Source organism: Orcinus orca, chromosome 10 (assembly GCF_937001465.1).
Source record: "Orcinus orca chromosome 10, mOrcOrc1.1, whole genome shotgun sequence".
Classification (NCBI taxonomy): domain Eukaryota; kingdom Metazoa; phylum Chordata; class Mammalia; order Artiodactyla; family Delphinidae; genus Orcinus; species Orcinus orca.
In genome coordinates this window covers 101,700,353-101,717,198 of record NC_064568.1, presented here as the reverse complement: position 1 = coordinate 101,717,198, position 16,846 = coordinate 101,700,353, and the positions used below count along the sequence as shown (strand labels likewise).

General features: G+C 44.3%; 1 protein-coding gene across 1 annotated transcript in view; it reads right to left on the bottom strand.

Moving 5' to 3' along the window:
• Window positions 1–16,595, bottom strand: part of F13A1 (coagulation factor XIII A chain) — a 138,488-nt gene extending 121,893 nt beyond the window's left edge. The window contains exons 1-3 of the mRNA XM_004281057.4: window positions 16,476–16,595; window positions 14,454–14,601; window positions 2,645–2,833 (exon numbers count right to left, since the gene is read on the bottom strand). Of these exons, the coding sequence (XP_004281105.1) occupies window positions 2,645–2,833; window positions 14,454–14,583 (319 nt within the window). The 5' untranslated portion in view covers window positions 14,584–14,601; window positions 16,476–16,595. The remainder of the gene's footprint in view (window positions 1–2,644; window positions 2,834–14,453; window positions 14,602–16,475) is intronic.
• Between the last annotated feature and the right edge of the window lie 251 nt (window positions 16,596–16,846).

The window sequence follows — 16,846 nt, the reverse complement described above, 5'->3', positions numbered from 1 at the left end:
AGCTATTGTAAACAGTCCTGCTATGAGCACTAGGGTGTGTTTATCTTTTCTAATTAGTGCTTTGGGGTTCTTTAAAGATATATACTCAGGAGTGGAATTGCTGGATCACATGGTAGTTCTATTTTTAGGTTTTTTTTTTTTTTTTTTTTTTTTAAGGAAACTCCGTACTATTTTCCATAGTGGCTATACCAATTTACACTCTCACCAACAGTGTAGGAGGGTCCCCTTTTCTCCACATCCTCTTCAACATTTGTTATTTGTAGATGTTTGCTGTTAGCCATTCTGACAGGTGTGAGATAATGCCTCACTTTGGTTTTGATCTGCATATCTCTAATAACTAGGGGTGTTGAGCATCTTTTCATGTACCTGTTGGCAGTCTGTATATCTTCTTTGGAAAAATGGCTATTCAAGTCTTCTGCCATTTTTGATTGGATTGTGGGGTTTTTTTTTTTGACATTGAGTTTTATGAGATATGCTGTTTTTAAAATACATAGATTTTTTATCTCAAAGGCAAATTTGCTATGCTTCCCCTCCCCCACCTTTTGGTTAAAGGAACAAAAGTAGTACTATGTCTTTTTATAAAAAGAGAAGACTTTAAATGCTTACTGTAGTGGATTCTGTGGTCTGCCACCCAGACCTTTTGTGTTTAGGACAGAGGCATCCTTGCCCCGATGCTGGGAACGCTGGTGGCTCACAGCTCTCATTGAACTGCTCTCATGGGTTTGCCATGGAGACCCAACTACACCAATTTTTCCCTCCCTGGGGGTAGCTTGTAGCCAATGACCATCAATGCTAGAGTATAAATGACCCATGCCCTTGCCCCAAGACTGACAACTCTAAAGATACAATCCAGCTCTAGAGCTCACCATGGGATCCACTGAAACATTTGTTCATTGGAGTTCAACCCCACTCTCTGCCCAACACTGATCCCTTCACTCCCACACTGATGTTGACCCTAAGAGTGCTCCCCAGTAAACTCATTCCACACAAATCTCCTTCTCAGAGTTTGTTTCCTGGAAACCCAATCTAAGACATTCATCTTATTCTTCCTAAGACTTTCATTATTCTAGTTATTTTATGAATGGGTGTGGGAGAAGATCTGAGACCTCAGCCAAGTCCAGTTCAGGGACAAAGCTTCCCTGTCCTCTTCTCACTACCCGAAATATTTGGCTATAAAGGTGAAGGTAAAAATTCCCATTAAGTTGGAACAAAACTACAGGTATTTACTGAAATGCATGGAGTGATCCTTTTACTAAAAATGTGTCAAGCACATTTTAATCATATCTAGTCCAAACAAGCATGCACACACATATATACAAAAGAAAGAGAAATGAACTTAGGGAAAGAAATAAAAATAAATTTTCATCATATTTTAAAATATTGTTTAAAAAATTATCTGTGGATTCTTCTCTCACCTGAAGTACCCATTATTAAAAAATATTAACAATAAGAGTCTCCTCCCTAAATTAAATTGGAGTTATTTCACTTTGCCTAACACACAGGAACAGTAATTTCGTTTTCCCTTTTCTTTTCGCACAACTGGGATAACAAACAATTCTGTGTAGAACCCAAGCACTGCACTGATGTTGTTTATTCTGACTCTCAGGGATCTCTTTTCTCCTCTCCCCCTTCTATTCTGTCTTCAACCAATTTTCCCACATTTATATATAAATTTGCATTGTAAATTCAAGTAAGCACAAACCATGTTCCTCAAGTGATCGGTGGCCATAGCTTTTTTTTCCCAAGGAGGTATTTTTAGTTTTAATTTTATTACATTTAATTTCTTTATATTTATTCCCACAGGTCAATGATTTTACATAGATGCCTCCATATAATCATATCATGGTCACTTTTTTTTCTCCCTTTCTTGCTTGGCTCCCTTTCCTTTTGCTTCTCTTGCCTTTATTTTGGCAGTATCTCCAACATGGAACCCGTATCAACACCAGTGTGTGTGCTTCATATTCTTTTCTGAACTCACGGTATTGATCTATGCACATGTACATTTACACACACATGTATAGAAGGTCTTATGTACACCCTTCTACATTTTGTTTTCTCACTCACTACCTCTCTTAAAGTCATCTGGCATGGGTCAAATTCACAACCCATTATGTGACTATATCACAGTATTTTCAACCATTCCACTAAAGAGAGTTCTTTACTTTTAGGGTTTTATTTGTCACCATACACAGTGCTGCAGTAAATAATACCCACTTTTTAAAAGTGGATTTTAAGATTTTAGATATCATTGGTATAGATTTTTAAGACTGGAATTGCTAGGTCAAAGCTCATATGTATTTCTAATATAACAGATATACCAAATTGCTTTCTAAAAACCTTATTAAATTACACATATATCAGCCCTGTATACTTTTCTCTACATACACATTAACATTTTATGCCAATTGTATTCATTTTTATTTATACCAGATTTTTGCCTGATTAGGCAAATAATATGTTGATGTTTGGCATTATATCAGACCCATCTTAGAGTATAGAGTGGTCCAGGGGTTGGATGTAATCCCAGCTCCAGCCAACTGTTAAAGCATGATTCCAGGAAATAACGCAACTATACCTTACCCTTCCTCCATTATGACCCATGGTATCATGACTGTCATGAATAGGGCTTGCACAAGGCACTCACCAATGACATATTCCACCCTGAAGAGGTCCCTTCTAGGGTTATAGGGACGATTGAAGTCGATCTGGATGTAGAAAGACTGTCCTCTACGTACAATCAGCTTGTTGTTGCTGTATTTGTCGGTGTGGTGGTCCACTTTGTTGCTGTCCCATCTCTCCTTGAACAGGTGAACACCCGTAACGTTAAGGTAGTCTATACACAAAGAAAACAATCAAGAGAAACCATTCAGTAACTTTGGTTTAAACACAAACTCGAAAAACAAGACTATTTTTCCTGAAGACGCAAGGTAGTAAGGTTTATTAGATAAAATGCTATACAGGGGGCTGGTAGATTTGGGAGCCAGTCTCTTGTGACATCCTTGTTTTCAAAGGAGATTTTTTAAAAAGCATTTTCCCCTTCTGATCTCATCTCAGACCACACGGCACTCACTTTGGGATAATAAAGCTGTGTTGATAATGCCTATCAATAGGTCTAGATACAGAGGAACTAGCACCTGAGTTCAAGGCTTCACTTCCGAGTCTCACGTTGGTTTACGTTATGTCAGGTGCTTCCCATGATGACTACAGCCTCCACACGTTGGGATAAGCAGGGGATGCCACTTCAATTTTCTTAGCTTTAAAAAGGGAGGAATCAAATCTGCCAAAGCCTGCAAGGGATGTTCTAAGGACAAAGTTGATCATCAGTCCAAAATTCTCCTCTTACTTCAGGAAAGGTCAACCCACAGCCCCCTTCTTTAATTCTAAAAGTAGATCTTGTCCTTCAAAGGCAGGAAACAGAGGGAACAGGCATGGAGGAAGGATACCAGCATTCCTATGAGGTAGGTAGGATTGTTTCCACTTTGCACAGGCTGAAACAAGACTCAATTTCCCTGGCTACTAAACAGCCAATCTGGAAGCAAACCCTGGTGTGACGCCGAACTCTACAGGCTTTTCCTCTGATTTTTGGAATCGGGAGTGTAAGTGTCAGTTATATATTTACCTGAGACACGATAGCGCTGATAAAAGTTAGATCTCCTGTTGCTTTTTTCCCATTCCCTCTGCAAATGATCACTGAATGTGAAGGTAACTCTACCCGTCTACAGTTTAGAAGATCTAGTCTAAAGACAGATTTCTGTGTATGCATTTGGAGTTCTAAAGGGGCACTGGAGAGAGAATGCTGGGCGAGGTGGCGGGTGTGCACTGGCCTCTTGCCTTCCCTCCCTTTTCCTGACCTTGACGGTTGCATGGTTTGTCCTCATGGCTGTGAACTCAGTGTACATAGGGAGCTGGGGCTTCACCCTGAAAGGGCTCAGTGATTTCCTCTGCTTTTACACAGGAATCCTGTGCAGGACCCCTGGTGCTCTCTGGCCTCATTTTTTCTCATAGGCAAAATGGAGAAATTGGGTTCATTAAGGTACTCTATAGGTCTAAAGTCTAGGAGTCCCTGCAACACCCTTGATGAATTCAAAGTCCAGGTAATCCTGAGTTTGAATCTCAGGTCTCATAATTACTTAGGTAAAGGATGTTGCCTCTCAGAAGCTGAGTTTTCTCACCTTTAAAATGAAGATACTAATATCTTGAGAATTTCTGCAAAGATTCAATGACCTAACAGCGCAATGGGTCTGGCTCTGTGCCTGGTGCGTAGTGGGACCAGAGGCTTCCTTCGAGCTTGCTGACTATGAACTGCCATGGCGCCACTTCTTACATGGTGCTCAGTGGACTATCCTGACGGCAACATTGTGGCCAACAGAAAGTGCTAGATGCAATTTTACTTTTGCTTCATCTCAGAACCCTGTCGTACATGGTCCCCCGAAGGGCAGTTTCCTTCCATTACGCTGTGATGTGAAGAGCTTTATTTCTATAGCTCTCTCTTCCAAGCTGCCTTCCTCCTAAGTTCTCTGGTCTTATTAAGGTCACACTCCCCAGTGCTAAACCAGCTTCAGAAAGAGCTGGAGAATCATAAACGTCCCAACTGAGAAGAGCCTTAGTAATCAACTCATCTGGCCCTCTTTCTTAGCACCATGACTTTTAATAATGTTTTGTTTTATTTTTTAAAAATGTCTAAAAACCTAACTCCTCAGAAAAGGGTTTAATCAGCTCTCCATTCATCAGCACCAATGGAAGGAATATACTGATACTGCACTGTCACAGAATCTCAGAGGGCAAAGGGACTTTCTGGACCATCTGGTAGACCTGCTATGTATTGCACGAAACATCTCCATGAAAATCCTAATACTTAGGCTTTTAGCCTCCATCTGAACAGGGAACCCACTATCTTATAAAGCAAACAGGCCATTTTTAAACCACCCAATTATTTGAAAAATCCTTATAAGATGAACTGGCATCTTTTTCCCTGTAATTTTTCTAACCATAGATCCTGGTTCCAACTTCTGCGTAAATATAGAATAAGTTCTATTCATTTCATCTGGCACTCTTTTGGTATATGAAGACTATTGTTAGGGTTTCTCTGAGTAAAACATTCTCCACATCTTCAACTGTTCTTTAAGAAATTATTTCCAGAACTTCTACCCATTACTGTGTTCTGAAATATACATATTCCATTTTACGTATTTCTCTCTTATAGCGTTTTTCCTAGAATTAAGTACATTACTCTGGTTATGGTTTTTCCAATGAAAACCAATGAGACCACTGAATCTTTCAAAATAAATAGTATATTTCTATGATTTCAATCCAAGATACCATTAGTGTTTTGAATACTCTTTTTTTTTTTTTTTGCAGTACGTGGGCCTCTCACTGTTGGGGCCTCTCCCGTTGCGGAGCACAGGCTCTGGATGCGCAGACTCAGCGGCCATGGCTCACGGGCCCAGCCACTCCGCGGCATGTGGGATCTTCCCGGACCGGGGCACGAACCCGTGTCCCCTGCATCGGCAGGCGGACTCTCAACCACTGCGCCACCAGGGAAGCCCTGGATACTCTTATTGTTGATTTACATTAAGCATCTGATGAAGCAAAATGCTTAAAAATACATTCTGATGTCACTTCTACCAGTAGTGGATTAAAACTCAGTCCAGACCACTATAAGTCATTTTCTTACGTTGTTATTCAGCCATTTCTATCAATGCAACTGTTTTTTTCTTTTTAGCTCAGTTTTAAGGCCTTACATGTATTCACATTAAATTTCGTCCTGTTGTATTTGGTTAATTGCTCTGAATTCTTAAGATAACTTTAGACCCTAAGTATATATTCACTATATTAACATCCTCCCCAATTTCCTGTCCTCCAGGAATTTCATAAGTGTGCTATTTTATGTTGCCATTCAAGACATGGATATAGATGTTGATTAGGGCACCACCAAATAAATGCAACTTAAGTAAATGCACAGTGGTAGATACTGAAGAGTGAACAGGTAATTATGATATAGTGTCATGAACACCCTGACAAAGGAAGTATAGGAGTCTGAGTAGGGGAGGGTTTCTGGCTAGGAGCCCCTAACACAGATTGGGGGGGGTGATTAAGGAAGCTTTCTGGAGGAAGTGAGGTATAAGCAGGGGTCAGGAAGCTGAGCAAGTTTTCCAGGTAAAAAGAGAGGTGGGGAAGAGGGGAGGATGAGTGAAGACTGAGGAGAGAGAGTGCGTGGTTTACTTTAAAAGCTGAAAGGTGATTGGTTGCCCAGAGCATAGCAGTGGGACCACAGTGGAAAGGAAGGCAGGAGCTGCTCCTGCAGGCCTTGCAGACCGTGTTAAGGAACGTGGACTCTAATTGCATTAGGGATCCAGTGAAGAATCTGAAAGAGCAAACGGACATGGTTAGATTTGTGCCTGTGCAAACGTAAACTGCTTCTTCCAGTGACAGAGGGGAAAACGGATTGGGCGGGGGCAGTGCTGGAATTCCAGGTGAGGGGTGGGGAGCGTCCAGTCTGCCTGTAGGGAGTGAATGAATGCCCTGGTCCTGGCGCACTGCCAGGGTCTGCCTCAGCTCTTCCCACCCCACCCCTGTGATGACGTGCCCCTAAAAACCAGCATATTAGCTCTATGTCTTGGCTGCCCCAGCAGGTCTGCCCACACGGAAAGATAAAACTGGAGAGAGTCAAGTCTTTCTTTGGCATCTGGTTCTCATTGGTTCCAGTTCTCGCTGCAAATGAAAACCCTGGCTTTCCAGTTCCACGCTCCAGTCTAGCAAATCTGGTTAATGTCTAGTGAGTCTGGTTAAGTCAGTCCATCCTGGGAATTCCCTGGCGGTCCAGTGGTTAGGACTCTGCGCTCTCCCTGTGAGGGCCCGGGTTCAATCCTTGGCCTTGGTCGGGGAACTAAGATCCCACAAGACTCACAGCGCATCCAAAAAGAACAAGAAAAAATCAGTCTGTCCTTGCGGTGGTGTCGTGCAGAGTGTATAGATGGGTATTGGAAGAATAAGAGTTCCATAGTTAAACAAGTTTGGGAAGTGCTGGTTTGACCAAAGTTAATCAGGATTCTTGCAGAATTTATGGCAGACTGTCACACGCTGATGTACACTGCAAACCTCCTACAGGCGCAATGCTTTCCAAAGCTAAACGACCATGGGAACTATTTTTTTGTGGAGGATTTTTCAGAATATGTTTTGGGAGATGCTTCACTGTTTACTAATTGTGCAACCTCAGAAAAGTTATTTAATCTCTCTGAGTCTAGTTTTCTTATTTTTAGAAAGGCAATGAAATACCTCAAAGGGTTGGTGTAGGCATTACACGGAAAAAAAATGTATGTAAAATGCTTTAGCATGGTGTCTGGCACCTAGTAGATTCTCAAAATGATTATTATTATATTGTTATTGCCAGAAGTAGAATAGCATAGTGGGTAAGAGTATGGATTCTGGAGCCAGACTACCCGGACCCAGATTCGAATTTTGATACTTACTATCTTTGTGACTTTGGACAAGTTACATAAACTTGTGCCTCAATTTCCTCATCTGCAAAGTGGTGGGATTAAATAAGAAACTGCTACATTGCCTGTCTTCTCAGCAGACAGGCCTGCTTTTCTCTTCCTGAATATCTAAAGGTGGATGGAGTCATTTTCTCCTCTCAATTGCCAGAATACATTTTTCTTTTAAAAAAAAGTCTATTATCATTAGTCACTTAGCATTATCTTAATATAAATGATTTTATCTAGGAGACTGTAAGCCCCTTGAGGACCAGACCATGTCTTAATCACCTTGTTACTGAGCCTGGGGCAATGTGCAAAGATGCCATAGCAAATATGCCACTTTTCACTTTAAACGCATTTAATAATATCTGGAAATTTGGAGCTAGGAGTTAGTTAGTCATTTTAAAATAGGTTATTCCATTTATCACAGTATTAACCATACAAGTCCTTTAAATGACGTTTACCAGACAATTTCATTCTCAAAAGATGCCAGTTTCAGGACTGTGTTTATATACTGTTGAAGATAGTGTATGGAGTCTTATAACACAAAGCCTCCAGACCAGCAGTTTTGTTTCAGATTGGAATAAAATGAAAATTTCACAGTTCACTTAGACCACTTATAACAAAGGGTAAGCAAAAGTGCTACTGAATTCCTTTGAGTATATAAAACCTAAGCCCCCTCCCCGCCCCAACGCCCCGATCATTACGCGGGCCTCTCACCGCTGTGGCCTCTCCCGCTGCGGAGCACAGGCTCCGGACGCGCAGGCTTAGCAGCCACGGCTCACGGGCTCAGCCGCTCCGCGGCATGTGGGATCCTCCCGGACCGGGGCACGAACCCGTGTCCCCTGCATCGGCAGGCGGACTCTCAACCACTGCGCCACCAGGGAAGCCCCATAGTGTTTATATTGGGTTTATATTGGGTAACATCTTAGGGAAAAATCCGAACGAACTTTTTTGCCACCCCAACCAGATTTTTCATGGTGAGGACAAATATATATATACTAAATATATATTAATATATATTAAGAGTTTGTTTTAAAATAATGTAGTCTACATTACTGTGCATTTGACAACGTTTAATTCAAAACATGGAATTTTTTAAAATGTTATCTCTTCTAAGTGCCCTTTACCTTTTCTATTGCAATATCACGCTAAGTCAATGCCTTCAGGAAGAAAGAAAAAAATCATAGGAAATCACAGTGGTACCCTACATAGGGAGAAGCTAAGTCAATGAGAAGTAAAAATTTCCTAAATAAGCTCTTAAAAATTCATATTAAAATAATTTAATCTAAGAGAAACATTTCATTTAAAAAATAAAACTTGAGGGTGGGAGGAATTGGGAGATTGGGATTGACACATATACACTATCAATATTATGTATAAAATAGATAACTAATGAGAACCTAGTTAATAGCACAGGAAACTCTACTTAATGCACTGTGGTGACCTAAATAGGAAGGAAATCCAAAAGAGAGGACATATATATATATATATATATATATATATATATATATATAATATATATGTATAGCTGATTAATTTTGCTGTACAGCCGAAGCTAACACAACATTGTAAAGCAACTATACTTCAATAAAAATTAATTTAAAAAAAGAATAAAACTTGATTAAGCTATGGAAGATTAAAAGCTACACTGAGAGGTGGCAAGTTTAAAGAAACAATGTTCTAGACTGTAGCCAAATGTGTAAGACATACAGAAGGGTAGTAGGATAGGCAGGGGCGTTATTGTTTGGACGGAGAAGAAAATGGCAGCCACGTTGCCCTCTCTCCAATGTAATCTCCCAGTAGGTCTGTGGAGTTACTAAGGGTTACCCCAAGTCTTGGGGGATGAGGCGAGGTCCCCAACACCACTGAATAAATACCTTTTCGTCCATTGTTCATGGAGAGTCACCCACAGATCAAGTCAAGTATTTGGTTCTTGATATATTATATCAAGATGTAATATATCAATATATCAATACTATATATTATAGTACCCGATAATCTTAAGGACTCTATACAGATGGTGTCATAAGATATGATCATAGGCATAAAAATATCATAGTTCTTTTTCTTGTCCATTGCTCCTTCCCATGTAGCAGGCACTCAGTAAACATTTATTAAGCTGGAATATTGATTTTTGCTTCGTTCATTGGCTTAACAAGACGTAGTTTAGGTTGAAAGAGCCTTCTCATCACCTAGGCTCCATTCGCCACAAACAGGAAAGGAATTTGCTTCTCCCTGTCCAAGCCCAGTTCCTCGCAGAACAGAACAGAACAGAGCAGCTCATTGCTAAGCTACCTTTTTTTTTTTTTTTTTTGGTTTTGAGAGAGATATTGTAGATGGAAACTTGCCAGCTTGCTCTTTCAAAGTGACAGCTTTCAGAAGTCTCCCTAACGCAATTTAGCTTAATTCCAAAACATCAGAAAATGGACTGCTAAAGAAAAAATCTCTCCTCATGAGCCAGCTGCCTCCCTGTCTTCCTACCCTTCCCCTAATATGAAAAAAGTGGATTATTTTCACCTTAGCTGGTAAAGATATTCTTCAGAGAATGATTATACCTGTCACAGATGGAACCTTTAAATAAGTTAAATGTTTAGGTTCATATCCTAGGAATTCCCTAGTGAACGGAGATCTCTATGCAATCTTTGGTAATATTATTACCGAACTATAGGTGTAAATACTGTCCACGAGGAGGTAGGTCTGTTTATTGTGAAAACAACAGGGTGAAGTTTCCTTTCTCATATTCCTTTTGGACACCCAGAGTTTTAAACTTTCATTAATTTGAATCCTTAAAAACATTTTCTTAAACAGCTTATTGTTTTCAACTGTTGCTATTAAAATATCCTGTACTGTGTATAAGAAATGCTCAGCGGAAGCTAGAAAGAGAGAAATGAGTCTAACACCTTCTCCAGGGACTAAAATCCCTCTATATTTCTATTTCTCTATTGGTCTATTTCTCCTCTAGCCGGAAGTATCTCAACAGCCTCCAAATGTGTCTCCTTCTCTCCATTTTCTCCTCACTATTATTTTTATAAACATAATTCTGATTCTGTCATTTGCTATTTAGAATCCTTTGCAGGAGGAAAGGTAAGGTCTGCAGGACCATATCTGCAGGAGGAAAGGTAAGGTCTTCAAGGTCTTCAAGGTCTGTTAAGGTCTTCAAGGTCTTCAAGGCCTGTTAGGATGTGATCCCTGCTTACTTTTCTCAGGCTCATCTCCCCTCTCTTGTCCTCACTACTTGACATACACTGTGCTCTCTGCTAGAAATGCCCTTCCAGGCACTTGTCTGCCTGGGGCACGCCTACCTATCGTCTAAGACCTAACTCAGGTGTCCTGTATTTACGAAACCTTCCTCGCCCTCTTTCCCACTCCACCGACACCACTGGTCATTCCTTTTCTTTGTTTGTTTCATCTACTAGGTGGACAGTTGCTTGAGGCCAGGTATTGACTTGTTCATTTTTGTGTCCCCAGAGAAAGACTGGGATCGTTCCCGACACAATCATTAAACATTTTCCCACACATCAAGTGGAAAGTGTGAACTGGTTCTATACAACATCGTTTCTTAATCATACATTGACGGCCTTTTTTATTCTTTCAATAACCTCGAATCCAGAGAGGTTTACTCTGCACAAAGGCGAGATGGATGACTAACTAGTCAGTTAGTTGATTTCGTTCTGACGTGGAGTCATGGGAGGGAGGAGACGATCAGAAAGGCACAGACCCCATTACCCTGAAAAATACTAGATCCCACTTGCATTTGATGTTTTTTATAGATCTAGCTTGCTTTCCAGTTTGAATTCAAATTGCATTAGACCTGCCAAATGAGTATTATAATTACTACTGCAAATTGATCACCTACTATTAATAACACAGAGTCAAACCAGCCCAAGAATATAAGGTTATCTTCCGGAACATCTCCTGCTAAAATAACCTTCGAGACCAGGAAGGCTCTAGAGAGATTTTCAGAAACACCAAATGAGCATGCAAAACATTAGAGATGGATGCAAATCCAAACAATCTGAGGGGATTTTCAGATATTTTTCTCGGCTACAATTGAGTTCAAAGGGGGCATTAAGGATCCCTAAAAACACAGGAGGACATCAAACACCTCCATGGACTGGCTGGTCCCATCTCCGGGTTCCACCGTCACCTCAAATATCTCAGTGTTTCTTAAATCTCATGCTGCCACATGGGAGGAACCTTATGTACGTTTGTACATTTTGAAATACAGGCAAAAATAATTCTTAACCAAATGGTCACTGAAGTTGTGAATTAAAGGTATTACGCACACTCAATATATATTATATACATCGATTGCCACAAGACTGTTCAAAGCGAAAAACCTGGCATTTTCCCTCTCTTGCCTCTCTGCCCTTCTCGGTCAATTTCACAAGAGTCGCATACTAACGGGACACTTTGGAAAGCTTCCATGTAACAAATGCGGAGAGTTTGTCTTAGGGCTTTGTTATCCTGGAGGCAGTCATCCTCAGGCAAGATCACGGAGGTACAAGCCCTCCACTAGTGGCCACTGAGGAAACTGCAAGAAGACGGCACTTAAACCCACGTGATTAGGTCTTAGCAGGGACTTGGGGACAACTTGAAAGACTTAGTCCCAGGACACCCACTTTTAGTACAATTAAACAGAGATTTGAAATGTGAAGGATAACTGGGAAATGGACCTCCTTGATCAAGACAGTGTTCTTTTTCTTCTGTTCTACTCAGCGGGGCCTTACTGCTATACTTCCTGGGTTCAGAGGTCCTATCTTCAGAGCATGTAGCACTTAGCTCATCTGTATGAGAACTACGAAACGGATGCGTGTTTAAGAAGCCTGGAACCTGTTAATAATAATAAGGTTACAATGACTCTAGGGCTGATGAGTCATTAATTTCTCAAGGGATTGATTTTTCACTGGACACACATTCCTATGCCAGGGCCTGTATTAAGTACCCCAGAATGTCACTTGGATTGTGGACACATACGACTGCCAAGCAAATAATGACTGATCTTTCAAAATAATTCAGTTCAAACCAACTCCCCACCTCTGCCTCCAAAAAATAAGTAACCAAAAAACCAGTATCCCAGATTTTTAAAAAGTGTCCTACCTGCTCAAGTTCTTTGGCAGTTTTCTTACTGGCAACATTTTGGTTCATTTTAATTCTATGGGGGCTGCAGGCTTGCACATATCCCCCTTAGAATCAAGGTTCCCTTGGGTGGGTTCCTGACCTTGCAGAGGTATGATAAACTGCACATTCTGGATCAATGAGCATGCATTGGTTGGGTATTCTCACAGCCACCGGTCATTCGATCCTCACGGCAACTGTGGAGTAGGTATTGCTCCCATTTTGCTGATGGGGAAACTGAGGCTCAGAACACTTACATGACTTTCTGGGGGTCCCAGGGTGAGCAAATGGCAGATGTGGGACAGGACCCTGGGTCTCTTGAGTCCTGGACCAGGGGACACTTTGCTACACCTCACTGCCTCAGTGGTGCCTCTCATTTCTCCTGTGCCCCTTTCTCTTTCTGCTCCCCCCCCCACTTCTTCCAGCACTTTGCCCCCCTCTCCTGGGTCCCAGAGTCTTCTCTGCTAGAGGGGAATTTTGCTAGAAAACTGAATACACCAAGATAACTTGCTTGGTAATTTGACATCTGTACACTTTCCAATTTTATTTGCATTTAAAAAGAAGGAAGGAAGGAAGGAAGGAAGGAAGGAAGGGAGGGAGGGAGGGAGGAAGACTCCTAGACTGAGAAGTGAAGGAGTGAACACCAAGTGCTTACATTGGTTTCCATTTCCCAGCCTATAACATGGGGATTTAGATGAGTTGACTAGCAAGTCCTTTAAAACTCATTTCTGTGGTTCTAATGGTGGCGTTTTAGAGAGTGCAGCAGCTAGTAGGGACAGAGCTCAGAACTCCAAGTTCACACCTTGTCTTGGCCCCTCGACTCAACCGAAGATGCCCTTCAGTTCCGTGAGCCCCCTGCTCCCAGTTTGGATGGTACCCCACGGGTGGTACTGGATATCTCTCTGTCTTCACAATTGGATATCACACCGTCCAGACATGATACTAACACAATCAAACTTGCCCACCAGACCCAGGCTGTTCTCTGACTTTCTGGGTTTGTTCGTAATCAACATTGTCCTTTCCCTTTGCTTTCAACCTCTGGTCTCTTTCGGACAAGGCAGATTAACCACACACCATAGGGTGATCGTGGGCACCTACCCCTACAAGTGGGCGTTTACCCCCCAGTGAAAGCACACAGAGCCCCTCAGGAGCAAAAGTGGGTTTGGGTGCATGTGTGCAACTGACAAAATGTGCTCCCGCTGGATGCCGTTCAGGGACGTGAGTCTGAATGTCCCTGCCATGGCCCAAGGGAGCGGTGTCTGTGTCACCAAGCCACTGCTGGTAACTGGGTCCCGTCACAGCTGACAGGGCTGAGTGGAGGTCAGCGGCTGGCGGCTGCTCCCAGAGCAGGTCCCTCCGGATGGGCGGAGACAAGAGCAGGGGAAGCAGCTCGCCTCACCTGCCCCCCAGCCTGCTCTGGAGAGAAGCAGAGGGCTTCCATCTCCATTACCGTCAGGGTCCAGCATCTCTCACCAGCTCCGAGACTCACAGCGATGGATGCGGGGACGGGGCAGGAAGGAGGTGTGAGCTAGACAATCACAAAAGCCACAGTGTTTTGGAAGTGGAAACTTGCAGCTAGAGAACATTCTTAAAAATAAAACAGTAGGGCTGGAAGAGGACTCCGCTAATGCCCTTGTTTTGCAGAGGTGACTTCCTTGAGATTACAAAGCCATTAAGTGGCAGAACTGGGACAAGAATCCTGGCCTTTTACCACTCAAAAGAGGGTTTGGGAGGCCCTTTCTTTAAAGCCAGAGACTGGTCGTGGACCAGTGTTTGTGGGAGCTCGGTGGAGACAGAGGGTGCCGAGCCAGCACCCGCAGGGAACGCCGGCCGTGGCGGCCCAGGAGGTGACTGTACCTTGCAGGTTGAAGCCCCGGGGCACCAGCCCATGAAGCTCCATGGTGGGGGGATCATTCTCTGATGCGTTGGAGGTGTTGGGGGGGATGGCTCTCCTGCCTCCAAAGGTGGCCCCCGAGGACTCCGACATTCTCAGCCTCACAGGCTCCTTGGGGAGAGAAAAGGAGGCACGGATAGGAAGGTGAAGCCAGTTGCATTTGTGATAAGGACTCAAAAACAGGGAGACACATCTGTCTGTGACGACTCTAGAGCAACACATTTTGAGTTTCGCATAAATGAACCCTGAGATGTGGCAGGAAGGATGAGTCTAATGATGGAGTACAGTTCCCCAAGGATCTCGGGGAGATTTCGTGTTTGTCAAAACATATGGAAAGCAGAAGAAAGAGGGCTTATTTGAAGAAATGAAAAACGTAAAAGATTTTGGAAAGCAGGGTCTTTTTCTCATTTCCCCTAAAGGCAATCTCTTGAAAGAAACGTTTGCAATCCTATGCAGGTACCTCTGCCCATTTTATATAGACTTATGGGGCCGACGTCACTATAAGAATAAACTCATACACCCATGTCCAGATCAGTGACATCCTCTCAAGCATTCACGTCTGCAAGTTAATTCAGCCAATATTTATCGAGCCCCCCCATGCGTTCTGGGCACTTGGGGTACATCGGAAAACAAAACAGGAGAATGCTTGAATTGAAAGCTTCCAGTCTAGGCGGGGTACGGATGAGCCCACCAAGACTCTTAAGTGAACTCGCTCGGTAGGGTGTGAGAAGGTGGTTGCTGCCTTGGAGTCAGGACCACAGGAGGCGGGACAAGGGAGGGGAGATTTGGGGTAGGTGAGGCAGAGGCCACTGCAATATTAAATAGGGCTGTAAATAGCCCGCTCGCTAAACTTACTGGGTCAGCTAACACTGCCCTTGCTCCACGCCTGCTTCCCCTTCCTTTGGAGCTTGTGTGGACAAACAACCCGTTTAATCACCACACCTCCCCGTCGGGGTCTTGTTGACCAACAGACCAGATGAAGGGAGACCTTGTTTCTGGCCCCAATGAAGCTTTCCCCTTGATCACCTGGATTACCCAGTCACGACTCTGTTTCTTCGGCTGTTTTCCGCACCCTCAGAAGATGAGAAGTAGCCCTTAAAGAGGCGAGGGGAGTAGACTGTCCCAGAAATGTGTGGAGCAAAAATGGAGCACAGCTGGAGCCCCTTGCTAAGGCACTGGGGCTTGGAAGCAGACAGTAGCGTTTGGAAGTGTAAAGTCTGGGTGGGTATCCAGAAATACCTGCGGCCAGATTTACAGGCTCTGGCGGGTTAAGGAGTGGGGGGAGGGGAGAGAGAAGGGTTAAGGATAGAGAGAAGGCAGGAAAAAGCCTTCCTCTGGTGGGGAGTGGCTGGGGTGGGCTGCAGGGCTGCTAGCGGAGGGGAATGTTTGGACAGAGCAGTGCGGTGGCCCACTGGGAGAGAGAACCATTAAAGCAGAGACTGGGGCGCCCCAGGTGCTGCCCGGGTGCAGGCCAGGCTGGGTGAGCGCAGGTGGGCAGAAGCGCCCCCTTCTTGTCAGGTCTGGGCTGGGGCAGGTGCTCCAGTTCGGCTGCCTGCGGCTGGGGGGATGGGGTGCCAGCGATGGAGAGCGGAGCTGGACTACTCGCAGTGCCGGCCAAGCAGGTGTTCTTACCTGGCCCTGCCTGCCCCCCTCTGCAACCTCTACATCCTCTCTCCATAGTCCGCTCCCCTGAAGAAAGGGGTGGGGCTGTCCTTTGGGGGAGCACCCCAGGTGCCCCTTGGTGGCCCTTTTCAGGCAGCAGCGCCTTTAGGGAAGCTTCGTGGGATGCCTGAGAGAAGGCCTGCTCGGAAGTGGGGCTGGGTAGATGCGGAGTAAGGGGCGAAACGGAACTGGACCGCTGGGGCTGCTTCCGATACCCGCTCCCCCGCACTCCGGGCACCAACTGACGGATCGGCCCGGAAACCCAGGGGCAGGAGGTGGACGCAGGGCTGCGAGATGCCCCGGCAGAAGGGGCGGCTGCTTACCTGCGGTCCCCTCCCGACGTGTCCCAGCGCAGGCTGGCTCTGGGCGTCTCTGGAGTACTCCCTCCAAAGGACACAGGCTAAACGACAGGAAACTTAGCTCTTAAATAACTTCCTAAGGACCCCCCCCCCCGCTTCCTCCCCCCATCCCGCAGCGTTTTCTCCTCCCCCTTCTCGAAGGCTGGCGAAGCAGCAGCGTCTCTGGGACTTGCTGGTCACCCAGCCATGCTGCTGTTATTCCGGCATGACCCCCCCCCCGGCCCCCCTTTCTCCCAGTTTCCAACCTGGTGGCTGGGAGCCCCAGGCAGAGTGCCCTGCAGTGCCCGGCAGACTCCGCCCCCTTCCCCTCTCCCACTTTGGTCAGAAGGCTGGGA